The following is a 16,993-nucleotide window of genomic DNA, read 5'->3' on the forward strand; positions in this document are numbered from 1 at the left end:
AACAATAACACCAGGGGTTCTTAAAGGGGCCCTCCAGGGTGAGTGGCAGAGGGTCAGTAATCCCGCTTGAAATGGTATACAGTTCTGTGCGCCTGTGCCTTCCTGCGGGGCTGGGGCACAGGTACCGTTTATCATAGTCTGAAAGGAACAAACCCCCTAACAAGACAGATGGACAAGGCTCTGGGTTGCAGGGACACTTTCTCTCCATCATCTCCTTTTCCCTTTCCATCCCCCTCTACCATCTCTGCCTGGGCCTCCTGGAGCTCCATGCCCTTCTCCTGCTCTGCCCAGGTCTTGTGCCTAACTTCCAAACTAGTCCTCTCCCAGCCCACGGTCCCCCAGGTCACAGACCTCAGTGGGAGCAGAGGGCCTGCAGACCCTATGGGGGGGGGCAGCAGGAGCCTAATAACTTCCAGAGAATATGTGCATACACACCCCCCCCAAAAGACTGTCCACTCACTGAGGCTGAGGCTGATGGTAGTGCCCTCCCAATATGCTTGGGGTGGAGGAGTGCCCTGGCAGGCTTTAATTTTGTGATTCCTTCAGCAAATGTTGAATCCACGTGGCTAGACCATGTGCTGAGCCCTGAGACGCCAAACGTGGCCAGAACGACAAGCCCGCAGCCCTCTTGGAATTTAAGGCCTGGCCTGGCTGGGGAGACAAAATCAAACTGGTATTGACCCCCCTGGGGCAGAGACCTTAGACCTAACCCCTCTCCCCTCTCTTGCCTGACATGCTAAAAATATTGGCTGAAAAAGTGAAAAATATACACAAAAATATTTTTTGCCAATTGTGATACAGGCTATGAAAAAATATGGAGAGGTATGAGGACTTATATTGGGGAGGGGGAAAGAGAAAATGTGAGGTTCTATATAGACTTTGAGGGTCAATGACAATTTCTATAAGGAAGTGAGGCCTGTACTATTTTTTTCCCCTTGTGTTTTCTGAAGCTGCTACAATGAATACGTATTCCTTGCAGGATTTATTTTAAAAGGATACTGTATATCATCATGATAAACAAAAAACCTAAATCAACTGTGATACACAGGCAGAACCATCAGAATAAATGCAAGGAAGATATTGTATCGCTGGTGCTTTATAGCTAAGGCCGAAGGTTACTCTATGTTAACACACAGCTGAGCCCAGTTGCTCCTTGGGTTATCAGAAGAACCAAAAGCGACCATGACTGAAGTGTTCCCAGACACAGTCAGTCACTCAGGAAAAGCTCAGATGGGGAGATGGAGGTGCAGCAAGTAACATGTCACTGGTGTCCTGCGGTGGAGGAACCAAGTGTGGCAGGTGTGGAGAGGTGGGCGTGACAGCTCACTGGGCCTCACAGATGGCCTGGTGTTAGACCTAGGCTGGGCTTCCCTGGTGGCTCAGACATTAAATGCTCTGCCTGCAATGCAGGAGACCAGGTTCGATTCCTGGGTCGGGAAGACCCCCTGGAGAAGGGAATGGCAACCCATTCCAGTATTCTTGCTGGAGAATCCCATGGACAGAGGAGCTGGGAGGGTTACAGTCCATGGGGTCGCAAAGAGTCAGACATGACTGAGTGCCTAACACTTTAAAGGTTCAGCAGAGAGAGTCTGCCAGCAGGGAGCAGGGCAAGGAGAGCCTTGGGCAGAGGAAGCAGTGTGTGCACAGTATGTGAAAGGGCCTCCAGGAAGGAATGGGTTCGGACTGTTCTGCACGATCGGATGTTATCAGAGGCTGGAGATGATGTGGAGGCATCTTCTCACTCAGTACAAGGAGCACTTTTCTAACAATGGAGTGGATGGCCTTGGTGACCCATCACTGGACTGTGACAACAGAGGCCGCACAGCAACTAACTGGTCATTTGGTTATCAAGCCATGGGGAGTAAGGACCCCTGGCCAGGGAAGGGCTTATCCTCCAGGTCTAGTGTGAGAGTCCTCAGCAAACTCTTGGCGTTCCTGGCCATCTCTGCTGGGGACAATGAGGAAGGGCTGGCCCAAAGCCTCCTCCTGCTGGTCCACTCATTTTTGACTGCACTGGGTCTTTGTTGCTGCACGCAGGCTTTCTCTAGCTGCAGTGAGCGGGTGCTACTCTCTATTCGCGGTGCACGGGCTTCTCACTGCCGGCACTTCTCTTGACTCCGAGCAGAGGCTCTAGGGGGAGAGGGCTCAGTTGCCCCAAAGCAGGTGGGATCCTCCCGGAACAAGGATCGAAGCCTTATCCCCTGCACTGGCATACAGATTCTTAACCATCGGACCACCAGGGAAGTCCTAGTCTAGGCATTTGTAAGGCCATCTTCCCATCTCCCTCTGTTTGAGTGGAATAGGAAGATCAAACTAGGCCCTCCACGAGCACGTTCTCACCCCTGACCAGATCAGATGGATGAGTCTCCATATCCAGGCCAAGGGAACCAGTCTGGCCGGCTCACTGGAAGTGCAGCTTTGAGACCTCCATTCCCACTCCAGCTAGGGAGACCAGCTCACTCCAGTTTATCCCAGACTGTCCCCGTTTGGACACTAAATGTCCCCTATCCCAGGAAACCCCTCTATCCTGGGCAAATTGGGACGTATGATCATCCTAACCGTGGCTCTTCCCCTCTCCCTGGCTCACACATCCACTCCACCCCCAGAATCTTTCCCTCACTTAACTAACCCCATTGACTCTGCTGGAAGGAGCAGGGCAGGGGAGCTGACTGCATGGCACTCAGTGACATGCAATGCCTGTTAATTCGGCACCTGGTGGGAATGGGTCCCTGCCCCATGGACTGGGCAGTAAACCAGATGGATGTTGGAAGACAATTCTGCAAGTAAGGAGTAATATAATTAGACCATTTCCAATTACTGTGGAATAAATTATCCCAAAATTTAGCACCTTGAAACAATGAACATTTATGAGCTCACACGGTTCCAAATGGGTCAGGAATTCACGAATGAGTGGCTGGCTGGGCTTCTTCTGGCTCAGGGTCTTTCACCACATTGCAGTCAAGATGTTGGCTTAGGCTGTGGTCATCTGAAGGCCTGATGGAGGCTGTGGGATCTGCTTCCGAGGTGGGCCGCTCACACACCTAGCAAGTCAGCGCTGGTTGTTGGGGGCTCTTGGCCAGCGACCTCAGTTCTTTGCCACATGGGCCTTTCCAAGTGCTGTGTGGGTGTCTTCACCACATGGCAGGTGACTTCCCCCAGAGTGAGTGATCCAGGAGAGAGTAAGAGGGAACCTTCAAGGACTTTGTGAATTGACCTTCGAAATCATATCCTGTCATTTCTGAATATCTCTTTGGTGACACAGGTCAGCCCTGCTCAGTGTGGGAGGGGGCCTTACAAGGATGTCAATACCAACATGTAAGATTCTTGGGAGGAATCTTCCCTGGTGGTCCAGTGGTTAAGAATCAATCTGTCTTGCAATGCAGGGGATATGGAGAGGTTTGATCCCTTCCTGGTACGGGAAGATCCCACAGGCAGAGGAGCAACTAAGCCCGTGCACTACAACCACTGAATCCCGTGTGCTCTAGGGCCTGCATGCCAACAGAGAAGCCACCGAAGTGAGAAACCCACGGTGTGCTACTAGAGGGCAGCACCCGCTCACCACACGCAGAGAAAGCCCACACATAGCAATGAAGACCCAGGGCATCCAGAAATTAAAGAAAAAAAAGATTCTTGGCAGCTGGCTCCTACAGTTAGGTTGTGCACTGGGCCCAGCTTAATTACTGGGATTGGACTCAGACGTCCAAGCCATCTTCTATGAGCACATTTCCCCAGCATCACTGTTTTTTCTGTCCTAGGGTCTTTCCCTCCCCTACCTCTCCGAGGTCCCCACCCGCCCACCAGAGTCTGTGACATCTCCTTCTCCTGAACCTGTTCATCCTCCCCTCTTGGCAGGGAGCTGACCCATTTTTTCTCCCTCCCTCCCTCCTTTCCCAAAGCCATCCTCATGGAATCTACCTTCATAACTCGTTGCCAAGCCCTGCTGCCCAGTCTGTGAAATGAAAAGACAGGAACCAGGGACAAAGACAGATGGAGCAAAAAGGAGCAGGCAGGTTCATAAGTGTAAAATATGGACAAACCTGCCATCGTCTATTCCCTGGGACAAATAGATCATCATGGAGCGGGCTGCAGAAGAGCAGAGAGACAAAGCAGCCAGCTGTGGCAGTGTCACCATCTCCTTATTGATGGGCTTTCATGCCCGGGCCCGACTGCTCTCTGAGAATTGCATCCTCCAGCCATGAGACCCCCAAACAGGAGCGACAGGACAAGAACGCTTTTATGTCTCAGCTCGGGCATGAGCCCCACTGCCAAGTCCCAGCCTTTCTGCAGGATAAGTCATATGCAGACATGAATTATGGGACTTTGACATAGTGCCACATAAAAACACGATCAAAGTGCCATTCCATGTATACATATTGGAAATCATACAAATGCCAGAGAAAGAAAACATTTTCACTTGTTAAATACCAAACCATTTCAAGGCTGTTAGCGTGGAATGAATGATAAACTGCGTTCACTCTGCTGTCACCGGGCAGCGCTGAGAAGCAACCACATTCTGTGTCAATTCGGAGCAAAGCACACCATTGTTAGTGTGCTTTGGACTCCAGCGACTGCTTTTTGTGCACTGAGCTATTATTCTGCCGTTCACTGTCATTATAAACCCACTTTAAAAAGCTATAAAAATGTCATTTGACAACATCACTCACAAAGTAGGTACGCCAATGCTGAAAATCACGCCCCCAAATCAATAGTTTGGAGCAGCTATCGGATGTAATAAAACAGCACAGAGAAGACTGAACCAGCTCTGTGACAGGTGCTGCTGTAAATGTAGGACAGTGTCCACAGGTAGAGATAATGCTGCAAAGATACAAAGCAAAAATGTGGGGGACTTCCCTGGTGGTCCAGTGGCTAAGACTCTGAGCTCCCAATGCAGGGGCCCCGTGCTCAATCCCTGGTCAGGGAACTGGATGCTACACGCCACGACTAAGAATTCACAAGCTGTAACTAAAGATCCCACGTGCCACAACTAAGACCTGGTGCAGCCAAATACACAATAAATTTTTTTATAAAAGCAAAAATATGGTAAGATGGGCTGTTGATTCACGAGCTGTATGTGTGCGCGTTTTATTGCCTCCTTCACATTCATTCCTATGGGGAAACATGAGTTTTTGAATACAACATTTTGAATCATGTGAAGCTTATAGAAGGCATCCTTCCTGAAAAATGTGACTTCCCTGGACCTCCCCAGATATCCTGGCATATATACAGCTCCTGGAGCCCACCCCTAGAAGGGGAATGTTATGGGTTGAATTGTGTCCTGTGAAATAACAGAAAATCTTTAGTCTCTGCCTCCAGTTCCCAGCACTGAGCTCCTAAAGCTCTTGTAATTTCCTAAGTGATAAAAGCACCAGGAGCCCTTCCTGTTCACATATTTGGTCTTGGACCCTGGTTTCTGACACAGAGCCTCTAAATCACTGGGAACTGCCTGGGTGATGGGAACATCTTTTGCTCTAATGAGGTAATGCTTTGTGGGCTCCTGCATGGGGTGGTTGCTGTTGTTTAGTTGCTAAGTCATGTCCGACTCTTTGCAACCCCATGGACTGCAGCCCACCAGTCTCCTCCGTCCATGGGATTTTCCAGGCAAGAATACTGGAGTGGGTTGTCATTTCCTTCTCCAGGGTATCTTCCTCACCCAGGAATTGAACCTGGGTCTCCTGCATTGCAGGCAGATTCTTTACCACTGAGCCACCAGGAAGCCCCCTGAACGGGGGCTAGACTAGAAAGATTAAGCCATCGTTAGAAGTATGAAGCTTTTAGCTTTTCCAGCCCACATCCTCCTCGAAGGGGAAGAAAGCTGGAAACTGAGCTGATAATGGATCATGCCTACATGAGGAAGCCTCCATAAAAATCCCAAAAGTATGGGTGGGGTTTAGGGGGCTTCCAGGTTGGTGAACACATTCACATGCATAAGTATGAATAAGCAGAAGCATGAATTTTAGGCGGTCGCTTTTCAGCGCCTGCTGTAGACAGGACCCCATGTAACCTGCAGCACGCTGTCCTTGGAAGTCTATGGGCCCAGGCTAAAAACCTGGGTTTGGGATCCAGGTTGTTTCTCTATTTGGTTGTGTAGTCTTTGGCCAATCACTCAGCTTTGGGTCCCTCTGTTTTCTTAACAGTCAAATGGGCATAATAACCTACATAATCATGAGAATTAAACCAAATGCATGCATACAAAAATGAACCCCAGTTAAAGTTCCACTTATGTGTGCTGTGAGGCTTTGCTATTTGCAATCCCATTTCCTATTCTCCTCATTAAAAAATAAAAAATTATTTATTTATTTGGCTATGTTGGGTCTTAGCTGATGTAGGCTCCAGGACACACAGGCTCAATAGTTGTGGCGTGTGGGCTCAGTTGCCCGTGGCCTGTGGGATCTTAGTTGCCCAGCCAGGGATTGAACCCACTTCCCCTGCATTGCAAGGCAGATTCTTAACCACTGAACCACTGGTAAGTCCCCTTATTCTCCCCATTTTAAGTGTGGATAAAATGGAGGTGCAGAAATGGTAAAGACCTTTTCAAGGTTACACAGCACGTTAGACACAGAGGGCACTCAATACATATTAATTTGCATTTAAGAGGGGCTTTTAAACATGTCATATTATTATTATGCCCATTTTTACAGATGGGGTAACTGAGGCTCAGAGAAGCTAAATTATGCCCAGGGTCAAGGTAAGGTAGAAATTCCTACTCAGGTCGGCTTGCTTCCAACACTGCAGGTGACAGCCTGGGCAAATTCAAGGATCTTCAAGCCCAGGCCCAAAATGAAGAGACAGAGCACCACTGAGCTCTCTACAAGGGTCCTGAGGCCTCATAGGCTCTTACTCACCCTTATTCAGGTAGGAGCTGTTATCTGCAGATGCTTTCATCCAGGCTCAGTGCTTCAGGGAGGCAGGTTGGAACATCCCAGCTATGACCTCAGAAGTCTTAGGTCCCAGGTCACACAACCTTGACCTTCCCATATAGGGGACAGTCGGCACCTCCTGGTTGTCACAGCCGAAAAAAAAAATCTCCAGACACTGCCAAATGCCCTCTTGGAGGGAAAAGATGTCACTTGGAACACCACTGATCTTCTGAAAGAATGAAGGAACAAAATGTAAGTCAGGTGAGATCTGGATTAAAACAGTCCTATATGCACATTGCAAATCTACCAATCATGCTTTGGGGTAAATTACTTCATTTCACCCTTATGCAGTTTCCCTACATATAAACAAGGGACATATACCTACCAAGCTGGGTTTTGATAAAGATCAGAAGTAAAGAATTCATAGCACTTTGCAAAGTACCTTATGTAAGCACTTAAATATATGGCAGCTATTAACATTGTTCCCATAGTTTGAGACTGTATTTCCTCATGTCCGTCCCTTATTCATCCAACAGATATTTAGTAACTGGTGTCTGTATGTCAGGTCTTTCTTAGTGAGCCCTACCTAAGTTTTTCCTTCTCAAAACCTTATCTGCTACCTGCTATTACTGTCTCTATTTATTCTTTGTGAACAGCACTTTTAATGCCAGCATAATATTCTACCACATCTATTTTGACTCATGGCCCTGGCCTCCCTTCTGAGGTCCAGACCCACACATCTGCCTGGAGGTCCCCCAGGAATCTCAACTACATGTTTGGCCAATTAGCCCAGCACTTAGCTCCTAGTACGCCTTCCATAAAAATAAGCTATTACTGGCCATCACTGTCATCTTTAGTCCCTGCTCTCTGATCTACCTCCTCATGCTACTTCTCGGTGGGTTCCCAAAGTCACTTATTTTCTGCCAGCAATCTTGGCCCTGGGTTAAAGCCCTGATTAGTCGGCCCTATGGGGAGCCTATGGGAGAATCCAGCCTGGGTTTCCCACCAACAGGGATGAACCAAAGCAATGAAAATAAAGACACTCCCACGCTGAGTCCACAGCGCCCTAAACAATCAGTTCGGTGGGGAAAATTTGCTAGCAGTTGGCAGGACATAAAGTTCCCCCAAAGCAGCCTGGCAGCCTTGCCGGGTGTGCCAGCCAATGATTCCTGTGGCCTGGCAGGTGCTTCACAGGCACCACAGGGGCCCACAGGGAAGAGCAAATTTATGCTATTAGTATAGTTAGAGCAACAGCCTCCGCTAAGTGCTCTAGAACTGTAGTTCACCATCTCAGGGCTGAAACAGGCAATTTAGAAGCCACCAATGGTTTTTCCAGGAGTCACGCACAGATGTCAGACTTGGACCATAAAGAAAGCTGAGTGCCGAAGAACTGATGCTTTAGAGCTGTGGTGCTGGAGAAGACTCCTGAGAGTCAGTCCCTTGGACAGCAAGGAGGTCAAACCAGTCAATCCTAAAAGAAATTGACCCTGAATAGTCATTGGGAAAACTGATGCTGAAGCACCAATACTGTGGCCATCTGATGCGAACAGCCAACTTATTGGAAAAGACCCTGATGCTGGGAAAGGTTGAGGGCAGGAGGAGGAGGCAGCAGAGGATGAGATGGATGGCATCACTGACTCAAGGGATGTGAATTTGAGCAAATTCTAGGACATGGTGAAGGACAGGGAAGCCTGGTGTGCTGCAGTCCATGGGTCGCAGAGTTGGACACGACTTAGCGCCTGAACAACCAGGGGAGGAGAGCAGAGTAAAAGACCAGCAGCCTCTGGTGGGTCCCAGCTCAGCTTTGCCTCTCACTATGTGTATAATAGCCAGCAAGTAACTCTGTCATGCTGACTTTCTGTTTCTTCACCTGTAGGAGGGGGTGATGCTAACGGCTACCATTTGTGCAATGTGTTTCGTTCAGCCATTCAGGTATTCAACCATTAAGTCTCATTTAAAATTGAACACTGTTTTAAATAAAGAAAACTATATTCCCCCATCTCTCTCTCTCTCACACACACACACACATCCATATAACTCTTGATGACAGTAAAACATATGTTTATGGTCCAAAACTGGAAATCACAGAGTAAAAAATGAAAAATGCTTTCTTCTTTCCTTTTGTTTGGCTACGCCCCAGCAGCCTGCAGGATATTAGTTCCCTGACCAGGTACTGAACTCCCACAGTGAAAGCCCATAATCCTAACCACTAGACTGCCAGGGAATTCCCCCAGAATACTTTCATGGGGCGGGGTGGAGGGGGTGGGGAAAGTATCTACAAAAAGAGCAATTTCATAGGATTCGACCTAAAATGACCAGCCACGTCCTAAAGCTTTATACGCCTCAACAATCCCGTGGGGTAGGTACAATTATTACCCACCTCCCTCCTTGGGATCTCAAAGACTCCGATACGACTTAGCGACTGAAGAACAACAATAACCCTCGGTAATAATTAGAATTTCTCCCTAAAAAGAAGCAAAAGGTAAGTGGAGGTGGAGGGCGGTAAGTGCTGGCTACCTAAACGGCCTCCACAAGTGATTTGAGTTTGAGAATCACAGAGGTCAGCACACGTAACTAATTTTAAGTGTTCAACAGGCTTATCCACCCGGTGTCCGAAACATGATCCCCTGGGGCGCCACACCTGGCGCCGACTTGTTCCGAAGGGCAGTCCTTCACGGGAACAGGGGGTGAGCGTCTCCCGCGCCCGGGTACCAGCCTCTACGTGTTTCCCCGGGAAAGGGTCGGCGGGGCTCAGACACCTCAACCAGTCTTGCTAGAGTAGGCGTACCCCTTAGAAAACAAAAGCGTTCGGAGTGACTGCCACCGCAGCCACTCAACGGCGAGCCCAGGCCCGTGCCTCCAGTTTAGATCTGAACTTCCGATTGGTGAAGTGATGCTGAAGAGGGTGGGACACCGCAGGAAAGTCCCGTCTCCTTCGGAGCGCTCAGCCAACCGCGGTATCCGGCGGCAGCAGCCTGGTTTGGTTGCGTCGTGTGTAGTGATCTTGGGGGCCCGAGGGCGGGGCGGGGAGCAGGCCGAGGGCTGCGGGGAGGGGACGCTTCCCGCGGGCGCGCGGAGCGAGGACGGTGACAGCCACGCGCGCACGTGCGCGCCCGGCTGCAGCGCGGCCCTGAGACCTCCGTCGGCCGCTGAGAGGCGCGCGGGCTCTGGGCAGCCGCCGTCTAGGGGCCCCGTCCGCGGGCGTTCCCAACGTCCCCGGCCCGAGTCCCGGAGAGCCGGGCCGTGCCCTCCCCGTCGGTCCCCAATCTCGATCCTTGCCCGGGGCCGTCAGAGTCCGCCTCCGGGACTCCCCTTTCCGTTCCTGGGCAGGGTCCTCGCGGCCCATGCTGGCCGCTGGGGGCCCGCGCCGCTCAGACAGCTCTCGGGCCGGCCGGCCGGCCACCATGGTGGCCCTGAGGCCTGTGCGCCTCCTCCAGGGAGGCTAAAAGGTCCCGAGCGCAGGCTTCGGGGCGCGAGGGTCCTGCACCTAAGTCCCGCGCCATGGCCGGGGCCATCGCTTCCCGAATGAGCTTCAGCTCGCTCAAGAGGAAGCAGCCTAAGACATTCACCGTGCGGATCGTCACCATGGACGCGGAGATGGAGTTCAATTGCGAGGTAAGTCTCCTGCAGCCCGGACGGGCTGCGGCGAAGGGGAGCCCTTTGGGATCCGGCCCTGGTTTGGGTCCGGCACCGACTCGGGCGCCCTTGCCGCGGTGACAGTCAAGGTGGAAGCTTCGGGATTCTGTTTATATCATCTCTGGGCAAAGATAGAGTCGGCCAGGTCCGGAAGGGGCCATCTAGGCCCAAATCCTCACGTTAAAGATAATTACTGCTTTTTTTCAATGGGGCTTTCGGGTTTGGAAGCACTTCCTGAAGGTTTCATTCATTGTTACTGCATAAGTCTAAAGCATCCGTGGTAGCGAATTCTAGTTCTCAGTGTCACGCTTAAGCTCCGGCTCTTTAGAGTTTCAACTTTATAAGATGATATATAATAAATCATAGGTGTTAAAAGTTGCATCTCGTTGGGAAAGTCTATGTTGTTTCTCTTTTTCACAGCCTAACTTTTCTAGAGAAAATTCTTTGAGGAAAGTGATGGTATCTTAAACTTTCCATACAGTTTCTGTCCTGTAATAGGTATCATTTATTGAATACTTAAGTGTCTGACATTCATTCACTTAATTCTCCAAACAACTCAGTTTAACCCCTCTGGAAACTGTCCTAAGGGCAAGCAGGTGAAAAAACATCTACTCAAGAAAATCTATGAAAATTCGGTAAGAAAGGCAAGAGTTTGGTATTTATTTTTGTTTTGGCCGCGAGGCATGCCTTATCTTAGTTCCCCAACCGGGAATCCACGCCCCCTGCAGTGGAAGAGCAGTCTTAACCATTGGATCACAGGGAAAGTCCCAGGAGTTTGCGGTATTAATATTTGAACCAAGACCACTGCCACCCTCCTGCTTTCAGCTCTGGACAGCTGCAACCCAGGACACTGGGCTCCCTCCCCTCCCTAGCTCCCAGTCGGACAGCTTTCTTCCGAGAAGGACCATTACTTTAGGGCTTCTCCTGCCCGAGGCTGCTTGATACTGAGGCTCAGTCCTGTGTACTCTGGGCGTTGCTTACCAAGAACACTGGATTCCCAGTGGTTCTATCCCCACCCTCAGTTTGTGAGATGGGTGGTACCAACCCAGAGAGACAAACTGAGACGACTTCAAACTAATACCCCCACCCCACCCCCACCCCCCACAACACCCCACCCCAGCCCCACCCCAACTTCTATACTAGAGCTCAGAGTTTTGCCTGGAGGGAGAAGCAGGCTTTAAAACTCTTAGCTTCTAATCTCTTCCCAAAAGCATTGACTTCATTTGCAGTAGTGAAAATCAGGTCTGACTCTGCGACCCCATGGTAGCCTACCAGGCTCCTCCGTCCATGGGATTTTCCAGGCAATAGTACTGGAGTGGGGTGCCATCTCCTTCTCCAGGGGATCTTCCTGACCCAGGGATCGAACCCGGGTCTCCTGCATTGCAGACAGACGCTTTACCCTCTGAGCCATCAGGGAAGTCCTATTTGCAGTAGAGACTGGAGAAATTTACGCCTAAGGGTGCTCTCCAGAACTGCGAAGGTTTTGGTGAAAGGCAATTGGAAGGAGATCTGTGGATTTAATGAAGATACTACTGTAGGCAGCTAGTTTGCAGGACAGTAAGACAGATGGAAAGAGCCCTCCTCGTCAGGAAAAAAAAAATATCTCAGAAATGGTTCTTTCAGAAGAGCCACTTTTTGATTGGATTACTTTGTAGAACAAGTTATGCTCTAGGATATTGTTGGAAATAATACAGCAATATATCACAATAGTGGAGTGTAACAGTTGGGTGCTTCCCTGGTGACTCAGATGGTAAAGAATCTGCTTGCAGTGAGTGAGACCTGGATTTGATCCCAGGATTGGAAGGTATCCTGGAGAAGGGAATGGCTACCCAGTCCAGTATTCTTGCCTGGAGAATCTCATTAACAGAGGACCCTGGTGGTCCTAGGGGTCATAAAGAGTTGGACATCCACTAACACTTTCACTTTCAACAGTTGGGTATGATCAGGGAAAGAGAGGAAGAGTGTCCTACTAAGACCATGTCATCATGGGTGACTTTCAGTTCAGTTCAGTTCAGTTTATTCGCTCAGTTGTGTCCGTCTCTTTGTGACCCTATGAATCTCAGCACGCCAGGCCTCCCTGTCCATCACCAACTCCCGGAGTTTACCCAAACTCGTGTCCATCGAGTCGGTGATGCCATCCAGCCATCTCATCCTCTGTCGCCCCCTTCTCCTCCTGCCCCCAGTCCCTCCCACATCAGGGTCTTTTCCAATGAGTCAACTCTTCGCATGAGGTGGCCAAAGTACTGGAGTTTCAGCTTCAGCATCATTTCCTCCAAAGAAATCCCAGGGCTGATCTCCTTTAGGTTGGACTGGTTGGATCTCCTTGCAGTCCAAGGGACTCTCAAGAGTCTTCTCCAACACCACAGTTCAAAAGCATCAATAATTCGGCACTCGGCTGTCTTCACTGTCCAACTCTCACATCCATACATGACCACTGGAAAAACCATAGCCTTGACTAGACGGACCTTTGTTGGCAAAGTAATGTCTCTGCTTTTGAATATGCTATCTAGATTGGTCATAACTTTCCTTCCAAGGAGTAAGCATCTTTTAATTTCATGGCTGCAGTTACCATCTGCAGTGATTTTGGAGCCCCCAGAAATAAAGTCTGACACTGTTTCCACTGTTTCCCCATCTATTTCCCATGAAGTGATGGGACCGGATGCCATTATCTTTGTTTTCTGAATGTTGAGCTTTAAGCCAACTTTTTCACTCTCCTCTTTCACTTTCATCAAGGGGCTTTTGAGTTCCTCTTCACTTTCTGCCATAATGGTGGTGTCATCTGCATATCTGAGGTTATTGATATTTCTCCCGGCAGTCTTGATTCCAGCTTGTGTTTCTTCCAGTCCGGCATTTCTCATGATGTACTCTGCATATAAATTAAATAAGCAGGGTGACAATATACAGCCTTGACGTACTCCCTTTCCTATCTGGAACCAGTCTGTTATTCCATGTCCAGTTCTAACTGTTGCTTCCTGACCTGCTTATAGGTTTCTCAAGAGGCAGGTCAGGTGGTCTGGTATTCCCATCTCTTTCAGAATTTTCCACAGTTTATTGTGATCCACACAGTCAAAAAGGCTTTGGCATAGTCAATAAAGCAGAAATAGATGTTTTTCTGGAACTCTCTTGCTTTTTCCATGATCCAGTGGATGTTGGCAATTTGATCTCTGGTTCCTCTGCCTTTTCTAAAACCAGCTTGAACATCAGGAAGTTCACGATTCACATATTGCTGAAGCCTGGCCTGGAGAATTTTGAGCATTACTTTACTAGCGTGTGAGATGAGTGCAATTGTGTGATAGTTGAGCATTCTTTGGCATTGCCTTTCTTTGGGATTGGAATGAAAACTGACCTTTTCCAGTCCTGTGGCCACTGCTGAGTCTTCCAAATTTGCTGGCATATTGAGTGCAGCACTTTCACAGCATCATCTTTCAGGATTTGAAATAGCTCAACTGGAATTCCATCAGCTCCACTAGATTTGTTCTAGTGATGCTCTCTAAGGCCCACTTGACTTCACATTCCAGGATGTCTGGCTCTAGATGAGTGATCACACCATCGTGATTATCTGGGTCGTGAAGATCTTTTTTGTACAGTTCTTCTGTGTATTCTTGCCACCTCTTCTTGATATCTTCTGCTTCTGTTAGGTCCATACTATTTCTGTCCTTTATCGAGCCCATCTTTGCATGAAATGTCCCCTTGGTAGCTCTAATTTTCTTGAAGAGATCTCTAGTCTTTCCCATTCTGTTGTTTTCCTCTATTTCTTTGCATTGATCGCTGAGGAAGACTTTCTTATCTCTCCTTGATATTCTTTGGAACCCTGTATTCAGATGCTTATATCTTTCCTTTTCTCCTTTGCTTTTCGCTTCTCTTCTTTTCACAGCTCTTTGTAAGGCCCCTTCAGACAGCCATTTTGCTTTTTTGTATTTCTTTTCCTTGGGGATGGTCTTGATCCCTGTCTCCTGTACGATGTCTCGAACCTCTGTCCATAGTTCACCAGGCACTCTATCTATCAGATCTAGTCCTTTAAATCTATTTCTCACTTCTACTGTATAATCATAAGGGATTTGATTTAGGTCATACCTGAATGGTCTTTCTTCAATTTCAGTCTGAATTTGGCAATAAGGAGTTCATGATCTGAGCCACAGTCAGCTCCCCGTCTTGTTTTTGGTGACTTTGGGCAAACCCAAAGATATGGCTCCCTTAGGAGCAACAACATAGGCCTTAACACCATGAGAGGGAAATAGATTTCACTAGAACAGTCCAGACTGTTACTCAACAGCAAGCAAATAACAACATGCCCAGGGTGAGGGTGGAGAACCACTCCCTAGAGTTGCTATAAATATGTTCACAGAACTAAAGGAAAACATGATTAAAGTTATAATGATATTTTTGCATCAACTAGAGAATATTAATAGATTGTTGTTCTTGTTTAGTGGCTCATTTGTGACTGACTCTTTTTGCGACCCCGTGGACTGTAGCCCACCAGGCTCCTCTGTCCATGGGATTTCCCAGGCAAGAATACTGGAGTGGGTTGCCATTTCCTTCTCCAGGGGATCTTCCCGGCCCAGGGATCAAACCCAGGTCTCCTGCATTGCAGGCAGATTCTTTACCACTGAGCCACCAGGGAAGCCCAATAAAAGAGATAGGAATTATGAAAAGAGCCAAATTAAGATTCTGGAGTTGGGAAATACAATGACTGGAATAAATTAATTAGAGGGGCTCAAAGTACATTCCAACTGGCAGAGGAAATAATTAGTATACTTGAAGATTGATTTTGGAGATTATGGAAGCTGAAGAGTAAAGAGAAAAAGAACGAAGAAAAATGTCCTGAGCCTCAGAGAAACGTGAGGATCATTCAGTGCATCAACATATATGTAATGCAACTACCAGAAGGAGAGGAGTGAGAAAAAATATCCCCCCCAAATTGGCCGAAACTTCCTAAATTAATTGAAAAAGAATAACCAGTATATTCAGGAAGCTCAGTGACTTCCAAGGACAAACACAGAGATTCACAGACACATCATGGTAAAAATGCTGAAAGTCAGACAAGGAGAAGATCCTGAAAGCAGCAAGAGAAAAACGACGTGGCAATCTTAAGGGAACCCAGTAAGATTAACAGCTAACTTCTCAGCAGAAGCTAGGGAGGGCAGAGGCAGTGGTATAACGTTCCAAGCACTCAAAGAAAAAAGCTTATAAACTAGGAATTCTATATCCAACATAGCTGGCTATAAATGAAATGGACCTTTCAAAAATAAAGTTAAAATAAAGACTTTTCCAGATAAACAAAACCAGAATTTGTTGTTTTGAGACCCACCTTACAAGAAATATTAAAGGAAGTTTTTCAGGATGAAAGCAAGTGACCCCAGATAGTAATTCAAATCCAAATGAAAGAAATCAAGGAACACCCCTAAAGGTAATTAAAGAATTATAAAACACAGCATAAATATATTTTTCTCCTTTCTCCTTTTAAGTGACGTAAGATGCAATCGTATAATGTTGTATATGATATACAATGCTATTTGTGTATAATGTACTGTTGGACCTATAACATAGAAATGCATGGCACAACAAGATCCCACGTGCTGCAACTAAGACCCAATGTAGCCAAATAAATTAATTAATTGAAAAATAAAGTAAAAATGATATGGGAAGTCTGCATTTGAAAAATTAAATGTAATTCTGTATGTCTGCAATGAACAATCTGAAAATGAAATTAAGAAATGCTATTTATAATAGCATCAAAAAGTATAAAATAGGGACTTCCCTGGTGGTCCAGTGGCTAAGACATCATGCTCCCAGTGTAGGGGGCCCGGATTCCATCCATGGTCAGGGAACTAGATCCTACATGCCACGGCAAAGACTAGGTACAGCCAAATAAATAAATATATATTTTTAAGTATAAAATATTTAGGAATAAGTATAACAAAAGAAGTGTAAAACTGATACTCTGAGATTTCCCTGGTGGTCCAGTGGTTAAGACTCCCAGCTTCCACTGCAGGGGACACAGGTTTGATCCCTGGTTGGGGAACTAAGATCCTGCGTGCCATGCTGAGCAGCGTGGTGGGGGAAGAAAAAAAAAAAAGCAGCCTTTCTTGAAATGAAAAATAATGGATATGGCTTTTTTCCAGTAAAATTTTCTTTATGGACATTGAGATTTTCGTTTCATATAATTTTCACAAGTGAAGAAATGTTATTACTTTTTTTTTCAGTCACTTAAAAATGTAAAACTCATTCTTAGCTCTCAGACTGCACAGAAACAGGCAGTGAGTTGGACTTGTCATATGAGCCATAGTTTACTGACCCCTGATTGAAGTTAAATCCTGAAAGATAATGCTGTGAAAGTGCTGCACTCAATATGCCAGCAAATTTGGAAGACTCAGCAGTGGCCACAGGACTGGAAAAGGTCAGTTTTCATTCCAATCCCAAAGAAAGGCAATGCCAAAGAATGCTCAAACTACCGCACAATTGTGCTCATCTCACACGCTAGTAAAGTAATGCTCAAAATT

The 16,993-nt window shown here is 47.5% G+C and overlaps 1 protein-coding gene and 1 long non-coding RNA gene across 4 annotated transcripts in view; one reads left to right on the forward strand and one right to left on the reverse strand.

The window, feature by feature from the left end:
* Positions 1 to 2,864: 2,864 nt before the first annotated feature.
* Positions 2,865 to 9,611, reverse strand: LOC104980129. The gene is made up of 3 exons (XR_824232.1): positions 9,499 to 9,611; positions 6,843 to 7,086; positions 2,865 to 3,041 (listed from the first exon to the last, which is right to left on the reverse strand). It is a non-coding gene; the product is annotated as an uncharacterized LOC104980129 (long non-coding RNA).
* Positions 9,612 to 9,933: 322 nt separating this feature from the next.
* NF2 (neurofibromin 2 (merlin)) overlaps positions 9,934 to 16,993 on the forward strand; it is a 73,614-nt gene continuing 66,554 nt past the window's right edge. For all 3 annotated transcript variants that reach the window (XM_010828743.1, XM_010828742.1, XM_010828744.1), the window contains exon 1: positions 9,934 to 10,472. In XM_010828743.1, coding sequence (XP_010827045.1) covers positions 10,359 to 10,472 — 114 coding nt within the window. In that variant the 5' untranslated portion in view covers positions 9,934 to 10,358. The remainder of the gene's footprint in view (positions 10,473 to 16,993) is intronic.

Source organism: Bison bison, unplaced genomic scaffold, assembly GCF_000754665.1.
Source record: "Bison bison bison isolate TAMUID 2011002044 unplaced genomic scaffold, Bison_UMD1.0 scf7180017864495, whole genome shotgun sequence".
In the NCBI taxonomy this organism is placed as follows: domain Eukaryota; kingdom Metazoa; phylum Chordata; class Mammalia; order Artiodactyla; family Bovidae; genus Bison; species Bison bison.